The sequence below is a fragment of the Chelonoidis abingdonii genome, chromosome 7, assembly GCF_003597395.2.
Source record: "Chelonoidis abingdonii isolate Lonesome George chromosome 7, CheloAbing_2.0, whole genome shotgun sequence".
Classification (NCBI taxonomy): domain Eukaryota; kingdom Metazoa; phylum Chordata; order Testudines; family Testudinidae; genus Chelonoidis; species Chelonoidis abingdonii.
The window spans coordinates 12,228,506-12,249,611 of record NC_133775.1 but is presented as its reverse complement, the minus strand read 5'-3'; the positions used below and the strand labels follow the sequence as shown (position 1 = coordinate 12,249,611).

Here is a 21,106-nt window from a genome sequence, read left to right as displayed (position 1 = left end):
GTTTTATTAATAAACCAAATACATTTTTAAAAAACACACCAAAATATGGTGGTTTTGTGACCATTCCATAATCTAGAAAAGAATATAATTTAAACAACATGCTGTGAGAAATTGTAACTAGCTTCTGCCCCAATTCTGTCTTCTCCCAGAGTTACAAAGCAGCAATTACATACATTATTAGCTGGCTGGCAGCAGTAAGCGGGTGCTGGTTTTGCATGACATATTGGTCGCCCACAGCTCACAGAAGCAGAGGTTTGTATAGATAGTCATGGGATTGAGAAGATAAATAAAAGAAATTCACCATTAGCCTTTATGATTTAATGAGACTTCATTCCAGGTCGTTGGTTGACACTTCTAGGATTATTAGAGGCGATTCTGAGGCCTGGTTCTTAAAGTGGTGGTGAAATCAGTTGAGGGATACTGCTGTCCACAGTCTCTCAGCCAGCACATAGAAAGCTGGTTGTCTCTTTATGTAAGTACTTGCACAGGGTTATGTGAAACACATTTCGCATCTGTGTTGAGGCTCCTCCCTTGATCATTAAAACCTCATCTTATCACGGACATGCAAGTCTTACCAGCATTAGTACGAACAGAGAAATCAATTTGAAAACAACTTTTTCTAAAAAGAGGAGTTGGACTGTTCAGTGAGTGACTGTCCAATTGGATGAACATTCCAGAGTACTTACCACAAAATGCTGTGGGATTGTGTAGACTAGTTAACACTGAATATAGATTTTTCTTCGAGTGATTGCTCATATCAATTCCAATTAGGTGTGTGCACGCTGTGTGCAGTCTTCGGAAAGTTTTTCCCCTAGCAGCACCCGTCGGGTCGGCTGTGGAGCCCCTTGGAGTGGCGCCTTCATGGTGCTCAATATATGACCCTGCCGACCCGGCACCCCCTCAGTTCCTTCTTATCGCCAGTGATGTCACCGGAACTTTGGCATTTTGCTCAGCAAGTTCTATCATGTTTCCCTAGCTTTGTTTGTTTGTTTGTTTCCTCTGTGCTTATTAGTTAGTTAGTAGTTAGCAGTTGGGCTGGGGGTTTATCCTCTATCCCAACCGCTTTTCCTTGGGAGGGCTTGCTTACATGCCCAAGTCCCAGCGGTTCAAGCCCATGCTGATGGGTGACCCCCACGACGCTTGTCTAAAGTGTCTAGGGGATCCTCACCAAGGCGAGCGGTGCAGGATTTGTAAAGGGTTTTGCCCCAAAACCAGAAAGGAGCAAGACTTTCGCTTCAAGCAGCTCTTTATGGAGACTGCACTTAGATCACCCATCCAGCAGCGCGGCAAGACCCAACGCCGAGTTCATCGGTGTGTAGCGCCCCAGCAACAGTGGTGGAAGCGGCACCATGGAAGGATTCTGGCAGAGACCCGCAGCACCACCACTCCCCTGCACCATAACCAGTGGAATCGACCCGGCACTGCTCCCACTCCCTGGTGCAGAAGCAGCACCAGAAGCAAGGGAGGAGCAGCTCTCCGTCCTAGAGGCAAGTAAGAGAGGTCCTCCTCGGCAGCAGAAAGCCCTCCACTGGAGCCACGTATCTGGCAAAGTGGAAGAGATTCTCATGTTGGTGTGACCAGCATCATACACCTCCTCTCCAGGCGCCAGTACCCCTCATCTTGGAGTACCTCCTACACCTGGAACAGCAAGGCCTGGTGGCGTCCTCCATAAGGATACATCTCGCTGTTATCTTGGCCTTCCATCCAGGAGCATCCTGTTGATCCGTCTTCGCCAACCGTGTGGGTGGTCGCTTTCTCAAGGGTCTGGACCACCTACACTCCCAGATCAGACAGTCCCTGCCTGGGACCTTAACCTGGTCCTCTCCAGGTTCATGGGGCCCCCATTTGAACCACTGGCAACTTGTTCCCTCCTACATCTGTCATGGAAGGTAGCCTTACTGGTCACCATTACTTCTGCAAGGAGGGTGTCTGAGGTAAAAGCCCTTACCTCTGACCCACCATACATGGTTTTCCAGGGATAAGGTGCAACTCAGGCTTCACCTGGCCTTTCTCCCAAAGGCGATGTCTCACTTCCACACCAGTAGGACATTTTCCTGCCCAACTTTTACTCTAAGCCTCATGCCCGTAGCCGGGAGCAGAGGCTGAACTCCCTCAATGTTTGGCGAGTACTAGCTTTCTATATCGAGTGCACAAAACCATTCAGGAAGTCGACCCAATTGTTAATAGCAGTGGCAGACTGGATGAAAGGGCTCACGGTCTCATCTCAAAGAATATCCTCCTGGATCACATCATGCATCCACCCGGGCTATGAACTGACCAAAGTACTGGCCCTGGCTCTTAGGGCACACTCCATGAGGGCCCAGGCCTTGTCAACAGCGTTCTTGGCCCAGGTCCCAATCCAAGAAACCTGCAGGGCAGCAACTTGGTCCTCGGTACATACCTTCACCTCTCACTACACCATCATTCGGCACACAAGAGATGATGCGGCTTTCAGCAGAGCAGTGCTGCAATCAGCGCTTCCTTAACTCCGACCCCTCCGCCTAGGTAAGGCTTGGGAGTCACCTAATTGGAATCAATATGAGCAGTCACTCAAAGAAGAAAAAACAGTTACTCACCTCTCATAAATGTTGTTCTTCGAGACGTGTTGGTCATATCCATTCCAAACCCGCCTGCCTTCCCCTCTGTTGAAGTAACTGACAAGAAGGAACTGAGGAGGCGCCAGGTAGGCAGAGTCATATATTGACCGCCATGGAGGCGCCACTCCAGGGGACTCCACAGCCGACCTGATGGGGCTGCTAGGGGAAAAACTTTCTGATGACTGTGCACACAGCGTGCGCACACCTAATTGGAATGGACATGAGCAACACATCTCAAAGAACAACAGTTACGAGAGGTGAGTAACCGTTTTGAGTCTCACCTTACATGTAGTGGTATAAGTTGGAAATAATGCCAATAGAGCTAAGGGAGTTTTAGCAGTGTAAAACTAATGTAAGTGAGAGAAGAACGAAGACCACAATGCATCAGTGCATTTTCTTCTTTTATATACCAGGGATTCTATTTCTGCAAGTCTCTCCATCCCCTAAGCTTGTTTGTGGCCTGGTGCCTTTCATTGTGGTTTTTCCTAATTTTTAGCCAACTATAGTTGGATGTGTGCAAAATCTATGAGTTTGTGATTATCCTGTCTACTGATCTCCCTTGTCTTATAGAGGAAATCTCTCTTGCTTCATAAAATTCAGAAATTGCTGTACAAAAGAAATTGCAGCCAAAACAAAACAAAAAAATAACCAAAACAAAACAAACAAACCCACCACATTAGCTACTCGTAGATCAATTAATAATAAAAAATGTCAGATAAATTATTTGCTGAATATTTAAATAAAAATCAGTTCTGAAGCTCTTTTATTATGATGTAGCTGCATTTGACTTTTGATATTCTAAACATGCCCAATTCCCATTGATATCAATGGTCTCTGCCACTTACTATAGGAATTTTACGTGGATATCAGTTTCAGAATTTGGCCACATTAAATTTACTAAAACCAATATCTCTTTAATGTCTATTGCTGTTTTCATATTTACATTTATTTTCCTTGGGGGTTTTTTTGTTTGTTTTTTTTTAGCCAAACAAGTGTGCCTAGCTGAAAAAATTAGCTGTGGAAATTCAAGCAATAAATGTATCCCATCATCCTGGAGATGTGACGGGGAGAAAGACTGTGAAAACGGAATTGACGAGGCTGGTTGCACTACTGGTGAGTTATAATAATACCTAATATCTATATAGCAGCTTTCTTCCAAGAGGCTCCTAAAGTGATTTAAAGATTGCATATGAATGGATAACTTTTCTCACCAGCAAACTCCACACTTTATATTGACAATGCTATTCAGCGGATTTTAGGAAGAGTTGGAGCTACTTGAGAAATGTAGAGTAGATTTTGGGTACAACTGAGTATTCTTTTGTCACTCGAGTAGAATGCAGTTACAGTTACAGAACACAGCTAGAATTTGGTTAAGATATACTGGCTAGCATGCATACTGTGCAAAAAGTGCTGTAGGGCTTAAATGGGTATCAGGCCCCGTACTGGATCATGGATGTATTGCTGATTCAGGGGGAAAGAGTGCTTCCTCCTAAATCACCAACATCACTTCTTGCAGAGTCTCTGTTTTATTTGAGGGCTGCCATCCAAGTACTGGCTATGCCCACCTCTTGTCAGCTTAGCAGTTCTGACAAGATCACACAGCCAAATTGGTAAGGCACTTGATATTTTTTTGTGTGGCCCAAATGATCTCCCTTTCTTCAGGTAGGTTTCTCTTTGAAGTTCACTTTTTTCTCCAGGACTGTCAGTTCTAATCTTCCAGTATGACATAACTCATTTCTCAGACACTTCATACCTTTTTTTTTTAAGTCAATGATATGGAATCCAAGTTGGAACTGCTGATAACTCTGGGTAACTACACCCTTAAGGGCTCTATCTCTTTCTTTCTTTGTTCCACTGGTGCCTCTCCATGTCTGTTGTCAATGTTTTTTGGTCTTTGGGAAAAGCTTTTGTGTACTATGAGTGAAATATATCCCCAAATTTTGATGTTATGGACAGTATTTTTTTCCCTAATTCAAACATGTATTCTTTCATGATTAAAAACAAAAAAAGTCAATACAGTAAGTGGGGAAATATCATAAAAATTTACCCAAGGGAGTTTTCTTTAGCTATTAATTACACATGTGGGAATGAGAATGCAGTATTTAATGCTTGCTGATAATTCTATGAACTGTTAAGTGCATTGACGAGTTGATTATGGTCCATTACAAGATTTCTGGGTAGATTTACTGACACACAATTTTTTTCTTCAGTTATTCACAGTTCTTGTAAGTATTTCCAACCTCCAGTATGGCGAGATCAATAGATAATCTCCCTTAAAATACTATGCAGGCATTTAGAAGGACATATTCTGATCTCATATTTATTGGGGCAACCACACTGACTTTATGTGTTCAAGAGCCGAACTGACTTTAGTTGGTGGGGGCGTATCATCCTTCTGTTTGTCATCATGCACCTTACAACATAAAATAAATTGTTCTCTATGTCCATAGTGAAGTTCCTTTTGCCACTCTACATGCAGCTCAACCCAGGACATGTGTTGTACAAGAAAACAAACACATTATTCATGGTGTATTTCAATATCAAGTATTCTTCTTTGAGTGCTTGCTCATATCGATTCTATTCCAGGTGTATGGGTGCCCATGTGCGTGATCATCAGAGATTTTTGCCTTAGCGGTGTCCATGGAGCCAGCTGTGGTGCCCCCTTGAGTGCCACACTCATGCGTCGGTTTATCAGGCGCCGCTGGCCCAATTCCCTCTCAGTTTCCTCTTACCACCCGTTGGTCATCCTTTTAGCAATGGCCTTATTGGGGTGCATGGGGAATGCCAGTTGTGGGAATGCCCCTTCGCACTGCTCATCGGCCGCCGCCACAGGACAACAGCTGGCAGCAGTGATGGCACAGGGCTCAGTGCACGAGCCATACTTGGTGATCAAGGCAGAGGGAACTGCACTCAGCCCTAAGCCTCCCTCCCTTATGAAGATGCCCCAGAGCCTCCCCTGGCGGTGCAGTCGTTGTGCTTGTCCCCAGATGAGGCAGTTGTGGGACCCTCAAGGGCCAGCCTGACAGACAATGTCAAAGAACACCAGGCCCTGCTACAGTGGGTGACCAAGAACTTGGACCTGGAGGTGGAGGAGATGGCTGAGCAGGTGAACACCTTGTTTAATGTCCTGTCAGCCTCTGCCCCAACTCTTGTCACACCAACAGTGCATAATGGTGTCCTTAAGATTGCCAAGGGCCTCTGGCAAACTCCTTCCTGCACTCCTCCCACCTCAAAAAGGGCCGGAAAAACTTTGTCCCAGCCAAGGGATTTAAATACCTCTATACCCACCCTCCGGCTTGCTGGTGGTCTCTGTGGCCAATAAAAAAGACAAGCAGGGTATACCAGTTTGACCCCCAAAAATAAGGAGCCCAAAGCAGTGGTCCCCAACCTTTTTGTCTGGCGGGTGCCAGACGAAGGACCACTGCGGCAGTGGAGCACCTGCCGAAATGCCGCCGAATTTCGGCAGCATTTCGGCGGCAACACCTCTCAATGACGTCACTTGTCGACAGCAAGCAGTGTCAGGAGAGGCGTCCCGCCGAAATTCAGGGGCGACGTCTCTCGATGATGTCACTTGTTGGCGACAAGCGTCGTCATCGAGAGGCGTCCCCGCCGAAATGCCGCTGAAATTCGGTGGCATTTCAGCGGGTGCTCTCCCAGGGGCCAGGACCACTGGCCCAAAGGGTTGGATCTGTTTGGAAGAAAAATTTATTCAACAGTCAGTTTGCAGTTCCAGATGGTGAACCATCAGGCCTTTTTGGGCCATTACAACTTTAACTTATGGGAGCTGGACATAGTGTCTCGTGGTTATACCCTGCAGTTTTCTGCCGTTCCTGCCTTCTACCCCCAATCCCCTCCTTCCCACCCCTCTTCAGGGACCCTTCCCATGAGCAACTCCTCATTCAAGAAGTTGAGAGCTTCCTGCACCTGGGGGTGGTGGAGGAGGTCCCTAAGGACACAAAAGGAAAAGCATTCTATTCCTGCTACTTCCTAATCCCGAAAGCAAAAGGGAGCCTCAGACCCATTCTGGACCTGCGACACCTCTAGAAATCCCTTAAAAAGTTGAAGTTTTGCATGCTCTCTCTGGCCTCCATCATCTCCTCCCTGGATCCGGGAGGCTGGTACGCCACCCTTGATGTGAACAATGCCTATTTCCATATCTCCATATTCCAAGGTCACAGATGTTTCCTCCGTCTGATAGTGGATGAACTCCATTTTCAATTTACGGCATTTCCCTTTGGCCTCTCATCGGCCCCCAGGGTGTTCACAAAATGCATGGTGCCAGTGGCACTCATCTGAGACGTTGAGGGATCCAGGTCTTCCTGTATCTCGACAACTGGCTCATCAAGGGCAGGTCTTGGGAACAAGTGCAGAGGAGCCTCCATCTGGTGTGTTCCACCTGCTGCGACCTGGGCCTGTTAATAAACGAGAAAAAATCCACTTTAATGCCCGTCCAGCGAATAGAGTTCATTGGGGCAGTTCTTGACTCCAAGCGAGCCAGAGCCTGCCTTCCAGAAGCGCATTTTCAGGCCGTGTCAGACTTGATCTCCCATGCAAAGAACCACCTGCTCATCATGGCTCACGCTTGCCTGCGGTTGTTGGGCTGCATGGCTGCATGTACATATGTGGTCAGCCATGTTTGGCTCCATCTCTGGCCTCTACAAGACTGGCTAGCATCTATCTACATCCCCAACAGGCACGACCTAGACTGGGTAGGCTGGGTGTCAGACCACATCCGCTTGTCCCTGGATTGATGGCTGGACCCCGGGTCAGCGTTGGAGGGAATCCCCTTCGTATCCCTGTCATTGATGCTGGTCTCAGATGCTTCGGACCTGGGCTGGGGAGCCCACCTGGGCAAGCTAAGCACCCAGGACCGCTGGTTGCGGGATGATCTGGCCCTCCACATCAACGTCAGGGAGCTAAAAGCAGTTCGCCTGGCCTGCCAGGCTTTCTTGCCCCACCTGAAGGGCAAGGTGGTGCACATCCTGACAGACAATACCACCGCGATGTACTACATCAACAAGCAGGGCAGTGCTGAGTCTTTGGCCCTTTGTCAAGAAGCTCTCCACTTTCAGGATTTTTGTGTGTGGCATGCCATTCATCTGATAGCCGCACACCTGCCTGGGACTAAGAACATTTTAGCAGATCACATCAGCAGGACTTTCTTGTCTCGCCATGAGTGGTCGCTGCATCCGGAGGTGGTCAGCATAATCTTCCACAGGTTAGGGACTCCCTGGGAGGACCTGTTTGCGTTTAGGCAGAACAGAAAATGCTGCACGTTCTGTTCGATTCAGGGAATGGACAGGGGCTCTCTATCAGACCCCTTTCTCATTCCATAGTCGGGGGTGCTGATGTATGCCTTCCCACCAGTGCCATTGATTCACAGGGTCCTTGAACAGATAAAGTAAGACAGGGCGAGAATTATCCTAATAGTCCCTGGGTGGCCTTGCCAGCACTGATTTGGCACGTTGCTGAGCCTTTCGGTAGCTGCCCTGCTGCAGCTGCCCCTCTAGGCGGACCTGCTGTCTCAGAACCATGGCAGCCTTTTGCACCCGACCCCAGTGGCTCTGCACTTGATGGCTTGGCTACTGCATGACTAAGCGCAAACGAATGGGCATGCCCAGCCTGTGTTCAGCAGGTCTTGCTGGGTAGCAGGAAACCCTCCACCATAGCGACTTACCTGGCCAAATGGAAAAGTTTCACGTGCTGGGCCTAGGAATGGCATATCCAGGCTTAGCAGGCCCCGCTGCAGGAGATCTTGGATTATTTACTGCACCTCAAACTCCAGGGTTTGTACTGATCATCAATCATGGTCCACCTGACCGCTATCTTGGCTTTCCATCCTCCAAGGCAGGTCAATCTTCGCTCACGATGTGACAGCACAGTTTTTGAAAGGTCTACCCACAAGTCTGAGATCCCTCCCTGAATCTCTTGCTGTTGAGACTCATGGGGCCTCCCTTTGGGCCTCTAGCTTCCTCCTCTCTCCTGGAAGGTTTCATTTCTGATCGTGATAACGTTGGCCTGCAGGGTGTCCAAGATCAGGGCACTTACTTTGGAGCCTATATGGTCTTCTACAAGGATAACGTCCAACTGCAGCCACACCCAGCGTTTCTCCCCAGCGTCGTTTTCCAGTTTCATACTGGCCAGGACATATTCTTACCCATCTTGTTTCCAAAGCCTCATGTGTCTGAGGAGCACAGGTTACACACCCTGGATGTCAGGAGGGCGCTGACCTTCTACACAGATAGAACGAAACCATTCCATAAGTCAACACAGTTGTTCCTTGTGGTGGCAGACAAAATGAAAGGTCACCCAGTGTCTGCTCAGAGGATTTCGTCCTGGATCACAGCCTGCATCCACTACTGCTATGAGCCAGTGAAGGTGCCTCCGCTAGCGATCATGACAGCACACTCAGCTAGGTCGTCAGCTGCCTTCCTGGCACAGGTACCAATCCAAGAGATCTGTTGGGCCACTATCTGGTCATCTGTCCACACGTTCGTGTCTTATTATGTGGAACAAGCTTGAAATGATGCTGGCTTTAGCAGAGCAGTGCTGTGAGATCGTGAACTCTGAGCCCACCTCCACTGATACTGCTTGAGTCACCTTGAGTGGAATCGACATGAGCTAGCACTCAAAGAAGAAAAAATGGTTACCTACCTTTCATAACTGTTGTTCTTTGAGATGTGTTGCTCATGTCCATTCCATGAGCCTCTCTGCCCCTCTGTCAAAGTTGCCGGCAAGAAGGAACTGAGAAGCATAGGGTCGGCGGCGCTTCATATGCCGACGCATGAGCGCAGCACTCAAGGGGGCGCCACAGCCAACCGTATGAATACTGCTAAGGCAAAAATCTCCAGTGACCACACATGTGGGCACGGACACGCCTAGAATGGAATGGACATGTGCAACATATCTCAAAGAACAGCAATTACAAAAGGTAGGTAACCTTTTTTTTTTTAGTGGATTGTATTCATAAACTAAACATATGGAAATGAGCCATTAAATAAATGAATTTAGCCCAGTACTATTTTGGATCATTCTTTTCATTGTTGCAGGTTCAAAAGAGCAGCAATAACATAGTCCCATAGAAAGGTTTGATATGACTCACCAAACTGATCTATAAGTAACAATTACGTTATAGGGATGCATTTTTCAAAAAGCCTCAGTGATTTAAGAGCCTAAGTCCCCTTTTCAAAAGTGACTCAGGGCTTGTCTATACTGCCCCTCAGTTCAGACGAAGGGGGTGTGAATAGCAGTGCACACCAAAGTGCTGCACTACGCCCCCGTATGGATGCTGTGGGCACAAAGGTTCCAAGTTCACACTAACGTAGTCTCTTTGGTGCGCACAGCGATTCACACCCCCTTAGTCTTAACTGCAAAGCAGTGTAGAGATGCCCGCAGAAGCCTAACTCACTTTGACTTTCTCTGAGACTTAGGCTCCAAAGTGCCTGCCTCGCTTCTGAAAATGTGACTCAGGCTTTTACATTTTTTGTACCCATTGTCTATATGTATGTCTCAGTATAAATTTCCATAAAAATACATACTATATGCATTTTGCTTTTGCACTGAAAATAAATTTGGATTAGAGGATGTTTCATAGCCGCATCAGAACTACTTGTTTCTTGAAAAGGTGAATTTTTTTTTGAGTGCTGAATTAATGATCTTAAAACAATTTTAGGACTAAAACCTGCATTCCTCATTTTAGTTGCACTACTTAAACAAACAAGATTGCAGTATTGAGTCCATTTTTAATAGAAAGCTGTTTTAAATTGCTTGCATTTAACTTCATTTTTTCAAGGCTTAAAAGTAACCCCTAAAAAGGTAGTAAACTGTATTCTTGGTGTAACTTTATTTCAGGATAATTATGGTATTAATATGGATTTAGGAACCGCTGAGAATTTCCTTTTTGGCATTTCAGTTGATGTATCCTTTGTTATCTTCAGCTTATTCCATGCACATGTGAATTCTTAACACGGAAATTACTTGGAGGACAAATTTTATCATCTTCTGAAGCTATTAAGTAGCTAGTGTGAACCAAATTAGTGGCTTTTGGCCAGTTCTTTGTGGACAGGTGTCCATACCACAAAACAGCCCCCAGTGTTATGGATGCCAATTGGCAGCCACAGCGGAGAGGTCAAGGACTGAGCAGAAATGTAGAATGAGCTGCTCTCTCAGTTTAGGGGCTTGGCTACACTGGAGAGTTGCAGCGCTGGTAGTGGGTTTACAGCGCTGCAACTTACTCTGTGTCCACACTTGCAAGGCACAGCCAGCGCTGCAACTCCCTGGCTGTAGCGCTGGCTGTACACCTGGTCTGCTTGGGGTGTAACGATTCCAGCGCTGGTGATGCAGCGCTGCTCATCAAGTGTGGCAGCAAAGCGCTGTTATTGGTCTCCAAGGTTTAGGAGGTATTCAGAATACCTTTTCGCGCATCTGCTCATTGTTTCGCACTACACTGCCCTGGGCTTAGGTGACCGCCCTTTACATGCCAGGAATTTTAAAATCCCTCTTGTTTGCTCAGCCAGGTGTGGAGTGTTAATCAATCTCAATCAGTGACCATGCTCCGCGCGCCAAACGAGCCCAGCATGGAGCACTGGCGAGCTCTAGACCTCATCAGTGTTTTTGGTGAGGAAGCTGTGCAGTCACAGCTTCGCTCTAGCCGTAGGAATTATGATACCTATGGCAGATATCAAAGTCATGCTGGAAAGGGCATGACGGATGTGGTGCAGTGCAGGGTTAAAGTAAGGAGCTGCGGAGTGCCTGTGCAAAGCCCGTGAGGGACCACCGCTCAAGTGCTTCCCCCACGACCCGCCATTTGTACAAGGAGCTGGTGCGATACTTGGGGTGACCCACTGCCAATCCGAGGACCACGATGGACAGTTCAGAGCAGGGGGGAGGATGGGGGGTAGAGGAAACTGAGAATGAGGTTACTGGGTGTGGGAGACCCCAGTCCAGGAGGCTTGCAGCCAGGAGCTCTTCTCAAGCCAAGAGGAAGCTAGCCATTCGCAGCAGCTGGACTTGTTGGTGAAGAAGAAGCAGAGGAGCGTTTCGGTAAGCAGCTTTATTTTAAGAATGGAATGTTTTTGGAGGGAGGGAGGGTTAGGGCTGCATGCATGTAGCCTAGATGTGGATAGCCATTGATTTGGTCTATCACGTTGGTAATCGGCTCTGATCTCTTCAAAAGTTCAGCCGAGCGTGGGCAATGTGCTTGTGCAAATTTATAGGAGAGCCACTGTGGTCTTGTCCCAGTCAGGCTAACGCGTCGTGGCACCTGTGCCGTGAGTGGTGGGGGACCGTTGCTGCACAGGGCCAGGGCGGAATCCGCATTGCTGGAGAAGACCCTCCCGCTCTTCAGGTAACCCGCACAGCAGATATTTGCAGGATAAAATCCTGTGGAAAGGTAGGGATAGTGTTCAGTGCAGGTCCCCCCGCAGCTCTCTGATTTCCCCAATGCACAGAAACCCAGTGCAGCCCTGACCCAAGCATTGCCCTTCCCAGGTGAGCCACGGAAGCAGATGGCTTCCAGGAGTAACTCCTGTGCAAATGTGGGTAGTGTTCAGTGCAGTTTCCCCCAGTCTCTCTGCTTCCCAGCAAACAGAAACCCCCAGTGCAGCCTGACCCAGCACTTGCCTTCCCAGGTGAGCCGCGGGCAGACGATGGCTTCCAGGAGTAAATCTGTGCAAATGTAGGTGTAGTGTTCACTGCAGTTTCCCCTCAGCTGCTCTCTGCCTTCCCAATGCACAGAAACCCAGTGCAACCCTGACCAAGCACTTGCCCTTTCCAGGAGAGCTGCAGCAGCGAGATGCTTCATTATCATCATTCCATTACTCCACATGTCTTTGCTGCTGTGGCCTCTCTGTGCTATGTTTGCCATGTTGTAAAGATGCTACAAATGAGACTAAACTCCTTAACTGTGATTATAAAACATGCAGCCTCTAATAAATGTTCCTATTTCTTTTTTTTCCTAAGTGTCCTGATAGTACAGTATTACCATCTCTATCAGACTGCTCGAAAGCTGCAGACCTAGGAGGAACAAGAAAAGCAAAGAAATTTGGTGAAAGCAGTTATGAATCAGTCTGCACGGAGTAAGAGGTGCGGACTGGAGAGAAAAATTCAGCAGTGGAGGGAACAGAAGCAGGAGAAAGAATTTGGCTAAGAGAAAAGCCAAGGCTGATAAGCCCTCCTGGCGCGCCAAACGAGTTATGCAGTCACTCATAGCCTGCCAGCAGAGCACTACCGTGCGCCGCCCCCGCCATCCAACGCTCTTCCCTTGCTAGCCCACTGTCGCTCAAACCTCTTCTCAGCATCCAGGTTCTTACCACCACCAGTCCCCCCAACACCTGTATGTTCACCTACCGCCCTGAGAACTACAGCCCTTACCCTATGCACTCAACCCCATCACATGCAGCTTTTCATCCTGCAAGTGCAGAGCATTGCACCACTCCAGCAGGACATATTCAACCTACTCTGTACAGTTCACCACCTACCCTTTTTTACTTACGTGCTTTCAATAAATGATTTCTTGCTTTTTAAACAGTCTTATTATATGCAGAAGTGAAAGATACTGTAGCCAAGGAAAAACGGCACTACAAATCATTGTAACACTGCATCTTGCACTCCATCAGCCACAACATTATGTGGCTTCGCTCAATTGCCTTTAGCATCCTAAATCCTTGTAGCCTGTGCTGGGCTCTCTCTAGTAGCTCTCTTGGCTGGGCAAATTCAGCATCCAGGCGTTGAACTCGAGGTCATTCCTGACTGAATGTTCACTCTTCTTCACAAAGAATTTGAGAGGTACAGCATGCGGATATAACGCAGGGATGCTGCTTTCCCCCAAGTCTAGCTTCCATAAAGACATCTCCAGCGTCCTTATTAATGCCGAAGCGCACTCCACAGTCATTCTGCACCAGCTAACTTGTAGTGAACCAGTCCTTGCTCCTGATAAGCTTCCCGTATACGGTTTCATGAGCCAAGGCATTAACGGGTAAGCGGGGTCTCCAAGGATCACAATGGCATTTCGACGTCCCTACTGTGATCTTGCGGGCTGGGAAAAAGTCCCAGCCTGCAGCTTCCTGAACAGGCCACTGTTCTGAAAGTGCGTGGATCATGCACCTTTCCGGGCAGCCTGTGTAAATATCATGAGAATGCCCCAGTGATCCACAAGCGCCTGGAAGAACATAGAGAACATCCGTCGATTAATGTACTCGGATGCCAGGTGGGATGGTGCAGAATAGAATATGCGTCCATCTATCGCCCCTCACAGTTAGGGAAACCCATTTGTGCAAAGCCATCCAGAATGTTCCTGCACGTTCCCCAGAGTTACGGTTCTTCTTGGCAGGATACGGTTAATGGCCCTGAACTTGCATCAACACTATTCCAACGGTCGACTTTCCTACTCCAACTGTTGCGACCGATCGGTGCTATCTGGAGTTTGCAGTTCCGATTGCATAGCCACCCTTCTCCACTGACAGGCAGCTCTCAGTCTCATTCTTGTGCCGCGGTGGGGGCGAGCTCAGCACACAGTCCCATGAAAGTGGCTTTTTCTCATCCTAAGTTCTGCAGCCACTGCTCATCATCTCAGACTTGCAGACGATGTGATCCCACCACTCCTGCTTATTTCCGCGCCAAAGGTGGTTTCCACGGTGCTGAGCATGTCCTTACTGCCACAAGCAATTTATGTCCACAGCGTCAGGCGAATCGAGATCATCGTCGGACTCTCACTGTCACTTTGGAGCTGAAGGAATAGCTCAACTGCCAAACGTGATGTGTGGTGACATTCATCGCAAAGTCCTCAGCAGCTGGGGCTCCATTTCCCACAGAAATCACGCTGCAGACTCTCAATGGCGCCAAACTGCTGGGATGTGAAGCGATGCACCACGGGGCATTGGGACAGGAAGCGGAATGACCTTCACCCTTCCGTCCCCTTCCCACAACCCACGGCATCAAAATGGGACAAGGTGCTCTGTGAGATAGCTGCCCACAATGCATCACTCCCAACAGTGCTGCAGATGTGGCCACACTGCAGCGCTGGTAGCTGTCAGTGTGGCCACAGTGCAGCGCTGTCCCTACACAGCTGTAACTCCCAGGGCTGCACATCTCCAAGTGTAGCCATACCCTAGGACTAGGCTAAGGCACACTGGTAGGAAAGTATTTCTACTGTTTTACCTTTCCTGTGTGTTAAAACAAATAAAAGGCTTTCAATCTCCAGGCCTGTCAGTCCAGCACTTTACACATGAATTAAATTCACTTTTTAAAAAAGCAGACAGAGTGGAAAGTACTGAAGTGCTGTAAAGAAGGCACTTTAGATGTGGTTGTTTATCAAATTAAGGATTCTTTTCTCATGGATGAGGACAAATATGTTGTCTTTGCTATTAAACTCTGAGTACTTGTGGAGGATTGATAGCAATCCTCTCTTTTATCCAAATCTGATAAACCTCACTAAGCTTGTTTACTGATACTCTAACATTCCCATTTCTTCTCTATTTAGAATCTTTCTTTATCCTTTTTCTGTCATCTCTTCAGTACGCTTCATCTTGATTTTTAAAAGAAGTATATTTCTAAGTCAAAATCTCTTTTCTATGCTGACTTTTTTTGTTCTTGTTATTTAACTGTCAGCTGCAGCCTCTCAAAGCAGAGCTCCTTGTCATACCAAAGGCTGCTCCTTTCTAGAGCCAGAAAACATGTTGAAATAAAAATATAACCTAGTTCTCTGTATAAATGTTTGGATGGGAAGTTTCGTTGTGTGCCGAGTCATTTGTATGTTGAGAGCTTGCCCGTGCCATAAACAAGCTGAAGATGACTGGGGATAGCAACCGAAATGTCCAAAATCCTAGCTGTTTCTAAATTCATATTAATAGTGCTCTCCTTCTGAGCTAATGTGACACTTTGGACACTTTTAAAGTAGGGCCATTCCCATTTATTGATTGGAATAACTGGCTTTTAGTATTATCCTCCTTCAGAAGATCTTATGCTGAATGTGGAAGTTATGAATGTCATTGCGGCCTATACTCCTGCTATTATATTACTGTGCCATGCTGGTAGCATTACACTGGCAGCTGGAGGCCCAAGGCAGGCTCAGGCATAACTAGGGTGACCAGATAGCAAGTGTGAAACATTCACGGACAGGGGGTGGGGTAATAGGAAGCCTATAAAGAAAAAGACCCAAAAAATTGTATTGTCCCTATAAATCAGGACATCCTGTCACCCTAGGCATAACTCCAAGGACGCATAGTGCTGGGCTGTACAAATGCAGATTGAAAGACAATCCCTGTCCCAAAAGCCTCTGCCTATTTAAGGCAGAACGTCAGAGTGAGTAGAACAATAGAGTAGGAATGAAGATAGGGGAGAGAAGACACCAAGGAAATGGGTATTCTGAGGCACAAGAAAGTAAGAACAGCAAGGAGTTCCTGTGGCAACCTATAGACTAACAGACATATTGGAGCATGAGCTTACATGGGTGAATACCCACTTCGTTGATGTAAGAAAGTAAGAAGTCATCCTCCCACATGTCAATATAGGCCTGGGGAGGCTCAGCTGAGCAGGCCTCAAAGAGAAGAGTGAAATCCAGAAAACTCAGTGGCACAACAAATTAATATGGCAACAGATCACAGGCTCTGGTTCATAAAAATTACAGGTTTTCTCGCAGAGATTTTTAGATGCTCGTTCTACAGTCAGCTCATGGACACAGCCTCAGGGCATTTTTATGTCACATAACTGGAGAACAAACTGGTATGCTACATACTCCTCTTTCGCCTTCAGTCATGCGTAAAAGACTATTACAGAACTGTTGGCAAGATATAAGGCTTTTAGGGCTAGATCAGTGATCGGCATCTTTTGGTTTGCAGTCCATCAGGGTAAGCCCCCAGTAGGCCAGGCTGGTTTGTTTACATGCAGCGTCCACAGGTTTGGCTCATCGTGGCGCCCCCTGGCTGTGGTTCGCTGTTCCAGGCCAATGGGCGCTACGGGAAGCGGCGCGGCTTAGGCCACCTCTTCCTGCAGCCACCATTGGCCCCGAGGATGGCGAACCGCAGCCAGTGGGAGCTGCGATCGGCCGAATCTGCAGATGCTGCAGGTAAACAAACTGTCCTGGCCTACCAGGGGCTTTCACTGATGGGCTGTGTGCCAAAGGTTGCCAATCCCTGGGCTAGATCCACAAAAGGAAACAAACTCAGCCCTGCAACGCCTAACGTTTGGGTGCCCTGCTACCCAGTGGAATCCACAGCCCTGCTTTAGGTACCCAGGCTCTGTATGTAATGCATGAGAAGTTAGGCTCCTGAGAATGGGATTCACAAAAGCCAGCAAGATGACCAGGGAACCACCTAAGCTAGCCAATAGGAGATGCTGGGGGGAAGAGGAGCTAAGTCCCACCCAACAAAGATAGTTAGGTACCTAATGGGAAGTACTTCTGTAACATCAACAGACCCCAGTCGCTGGTGGGTGGGATTGAACCTGCGATCTCTGGAGCTTAGTGCATGAGCCTCTGCTGCTTGAGCTAAAAGCCATATGCCTCTTAGCTAAGGCTGTAGAGCAGACTCATTAATCTCTCTCTCTCTCCCTCCCTCCACTCAGGATCCAGAGCCATGAACTCTCTCCTCGAGTTAGGGCTGACCTAACTTACAGGCATTTCTCACAAAACACAGAGGAGGTGGTGATGTCTACCAGTGGACTGCCCTGCTGCAACAATACTATGCTGAGTACTCTTACAGGGTTTTGCCAAGTGTATGTAACACAGGTCATCCACACCCAGTGGGGTTCAATCACAGGCTTTGGCAGCCCACCAGTTCTTCTTAACTGTCATCAAGTGTGATCAGAAGTAAATGTCAATAAGACTAGCACACAGGAGAGCCTTGCTGCAGGGAGAAAGATGCCACTGGTAGGATCATGCAGGCTGCCCATGTAAATTGCATGTAAGCTCTGCTTTGGGCCAAGTTTCTGACCACCTTGTTAGCAGGCAGCACGCTCGCCACACATCTGGCCATGAATGCAAGTAGGCTGGAGCACATGTATTAGCACAATATGTGAATGATGAGTAAATTATTCTGTGTCAAGACCGTCAAAAAATCTGTCTCCAGGCATCATAGCCTACAAACAAATGGTTGTGCATATAGGCAGGCCAGGGAGCATGCACTGGCGTGAAATATGAATCCTGAGTGCAATATTCCTAGTCAGAAACATCAGCAGGGCTATTCTTCCTTAGCTGTCTACACCTAGGATTAACAGTATGAACCACTGCTAATCCCAGTCAGAGCTGGATTAACTGCTTACACAGCTAGGCAAGACTACTTGTGTGGGTCTGTTAGGCACGAATTGTTGCAAGGAACAGAGAGATAGTCCACCCAGTGGGGAATCCACCTCCCTCCTGTAGCTCTCCTTGGAAGACCTATACAAAATGAGCAATAACAAGCTTCTGCTGTCATTGGTGAGGTCTGTTGTTAATAAAACAACTTTGTAATGGTGAGATCTGTCAGCCTGTGGAATAATCTTGAAAGAAGCAGTGCAAGGCTCCATGATGTGAATCATTCAAACTTCACTGGATAAAGCGCCAGTGATTATGGATCCAGATTTGTGCCAACAAAGACTGCCGCTGCATCTGGGATTGTGAGTATAAATCCCAGCGCTGGAGTGGATAAGTACCTGAGGGTAGGTGCAGATCATGAATGTAGCAGTCTAAGTAGTAGAATTTAAACACACAGTTTAAATTCTGGGTTCACAATTTTTGAAATTGCAAACTGCACCTTCATAAATGCACTTTCCCACCACAAGCTCAGGAGATGAGCAGGGAGCCACCTAAACTAGGCAATAGCCTTTATTGAGAATGAAGCACAGAGAAATTCTTTTCTCTCCAGGGTACTGTAATTAAAGCCTCAACTTAGGATCAATGTAGACTTTAACCACTAGCACTGCGGACCTTACATTCATGGCTCGCTTATATTACTGACCAGCACTTTGTAAGCCCCTCTTTGATGCCAGTTTTAAGCTTAAGCCCATAAAGGAATGGGGTTGTACGGAAAAAAAGAACATGCAGCAGCAGGAGCCCTAAGAAGAATTCTGACTAACGTTTGAATGGGAGCTCTGCCACCCTTTATAAGGTATAGGGTGAACCTCTTCTACGCCACTACCACCCATATTGACTCAGCTCCGCTTGATGGCTCAAAGACCTCTCTCCTCCCCTTTTGAGTCTCTAGTTTCACCAGCAGCCCAAGCTGGGGCCTGTCGTTATGCTCAGGCCTGAAATTGTGACCAGCACATGTGCAGGGATTCAAAGGGGCCTGAACGCCCTTTGTTACTGTGTTCCTTTCTCTGTGGATCAGCCACAATCTGTCAGGTTCTGTCAGTGCAGTCATTACTATTGTAACAGGATGTTTTCCAGTAATTTAACTGTACTTCCAAGACACAGCCATCTGTGGTCCAGAGGAATCTGTGCACTTAATGGATACATCCTCTCTCATTGATCCCTTTAATTAGTTGTTTAAGGGAACATTTTTATCAGAGAGACACGGAAAGGACCAGGGGCTCTCACAGGAATCTCTTACATGAACACTCTTGGGTTGTTTAAGCTGAAAATGTCTTTTACTAAAAGTAAAAACAAAGAGATGAAATTGAGGGAGGTCTCCCTCTTGTCACAGCACATGCAATAGCAGGATGGACTGGAACATGTCCTCTCCCCCTGTTTTTCTCCGTGTGTATCCCTCTTCTTCCCCTTCCCTCATCTGACATACAGGTTTTTGCCCCAGAAGAGACTCCTGTATTTGCCTTTTCAGTGTTGTATAAAACCCATGTAAATGCTGTGAGTAAGTGCTGGTAACAACACTGTATATTTCTATAGTGCCCTTTTAATCTGAGGGTCACTCACTGAGTAATTCAAACCCTTAAGGCCCTGCATGTCCAGCCCTGCAGACGTCCGGTCACTACTTGCCTCAGATGCACTGCTCTGCACTCTGCCAGGTCAGCTCATGTTCTTGTGCCCCTGGGCTACTGCTCCCACAAATGATTCCTGGCCAAATCATCTGTAAATGTAAATGGACAAAACTCCCTTGAGGTCAATCAAGTTGTGCCCATTTATACCAGTAGAGAACTGTTTGTTCTTCTTCGAGGGATAATCCCTATAGCAGGGGTAGGCAACCTATGGCATGTGTGCCGAAGGCGGCACTTGACCTGATTTTCAGTGGCACTCACACTGCCCAGGTCCTGGCCACCGGTTCAGGGGTCTCTGCATTTTAATTTAATTTTAAATGAAGCTTCGTAAACATTAAAAAAAAAACCTTATTTACTTTACATACAACAATAGTTTAGTTTTATATTATAGACTTAGAGAAAGAGACCTTCTAAAAACGTTAAAATGTATTACTGACACATGAAACCTTAAATTAAGTGAACTTCTGAAAGGTTGCCGACCCCTGCCCTATAGTATTCCCCTATGGGTTACGTGTGTGCACCATGCACTCGGAGCTGGAGAATTGAAAAGTAGTATCCATTGGTCCGTGCATGCGCCCCCTGTCTTGGAAATTCCTCTTTGACCCTGTTCACCTGCACACTTCACTTACCTCCTCGAAGTCCTTTCTCTGGAGTTTGATCTTGCTCCCATTAAAGTCAATGGAAAGATTCCCATTGACTTCATTGAATGTTGGATCAGGCCCTAACCTCTCTCAGTCAGCCTTCTATTTCTGATCTTTCCCCATCATTCCCTCTTTCATTCCTCAAACTCTAATATAATAAATTTAAAGAACTAACAGGATGTATATGTAGCCATAAGTAAGGCTGCAAGTCTGTCACAGAAGTAATGGATTTCTATGTGATTTCTGCAGCGGCCGGTGCAGTTGACCCCAGCCTGCTTGAGCAGCTCAGGCAGCCCCAGAGCCAGCCACACCAGCTACTGCTAGGACAGTCTCCCCACCCCTCCCAGATGCTGGCAGTCCTGGGCCCCCCCCCACCCCCTGAGCTGAAGTAGTGGTGCTCCAGGCTGACCCCCCGCCCCAGGCACAAGCAGCACCTTGGAGGCCCTATCCAGATCAGCAGCAGCAGCGCCCCCAGAGCCCCCCTGGAGCACCTAAGAATTAGTCAGGGGTATTTATAGTAGACAGGTCCCCCACCGTGAATTTTTGTTTACTGCCCATGACCTGTCCATGACTTCTACTGTAAATACCCCTGATTAAATCTTAGCCTTAGCCATAAGCATCCCGCTGCAGCTCTCTGCCCTCCTATGTTGTGTGTCATTTATACTGTATGTGCCTCAGAGCCAGGATCTGACATTTTGTACTTGCCAGCAAAGCATCATTCACACCTGCGATTCAACATAAGTAGCGATACCTCTCACAAATACCTCTTCCCCCATGGGTTGGGTAAGTAACAGCCCCGTAGGCGCAGAACAGCTAGGTAACTTATCTGAGACCACAGAACACAGGAAGTCTGTGATGAAGCTGAAAATGAACTCCTGCCTACCAGTTCTGTGCATATTGGTTACTGAACTGTTTTATCCTCTCCCAGCCACCTGATGGACAAGCAACACCATAAAGCAGATG

The 21,106-nt window shown here is 47.3% G+C and overlaps 1 protein-coding gene across 3 annotated transcripts in view; it reads left to right on the top strand.

Annotated features, from left to right (window-relative positions):
* The window catches only part of LRP8 (LDL receptor related protein 8), a 307,300-nt gene that overhangs the window by 216,938 nt on the left and 69,256 nt on the right, over positions 1-21,106 (top strand). For all 3 annotated transcript variants that reach the window (XR_012656228.1, XM_075067620.1, XM_075067621.1), the window contains exon 4: positions 3,582-3,710. Coding sequence is in view for 2 of the 3 variants with exons in the window: in XM_075067620.1 (XP_074923721.1) it covers positions 3,582-3,710 (129 nt within the window). In the remaining variant the exon portion in view is untranslated. The remainder of the gene's footprint in view (positions 1-3,581; positions 3,711-21,106) is intronic.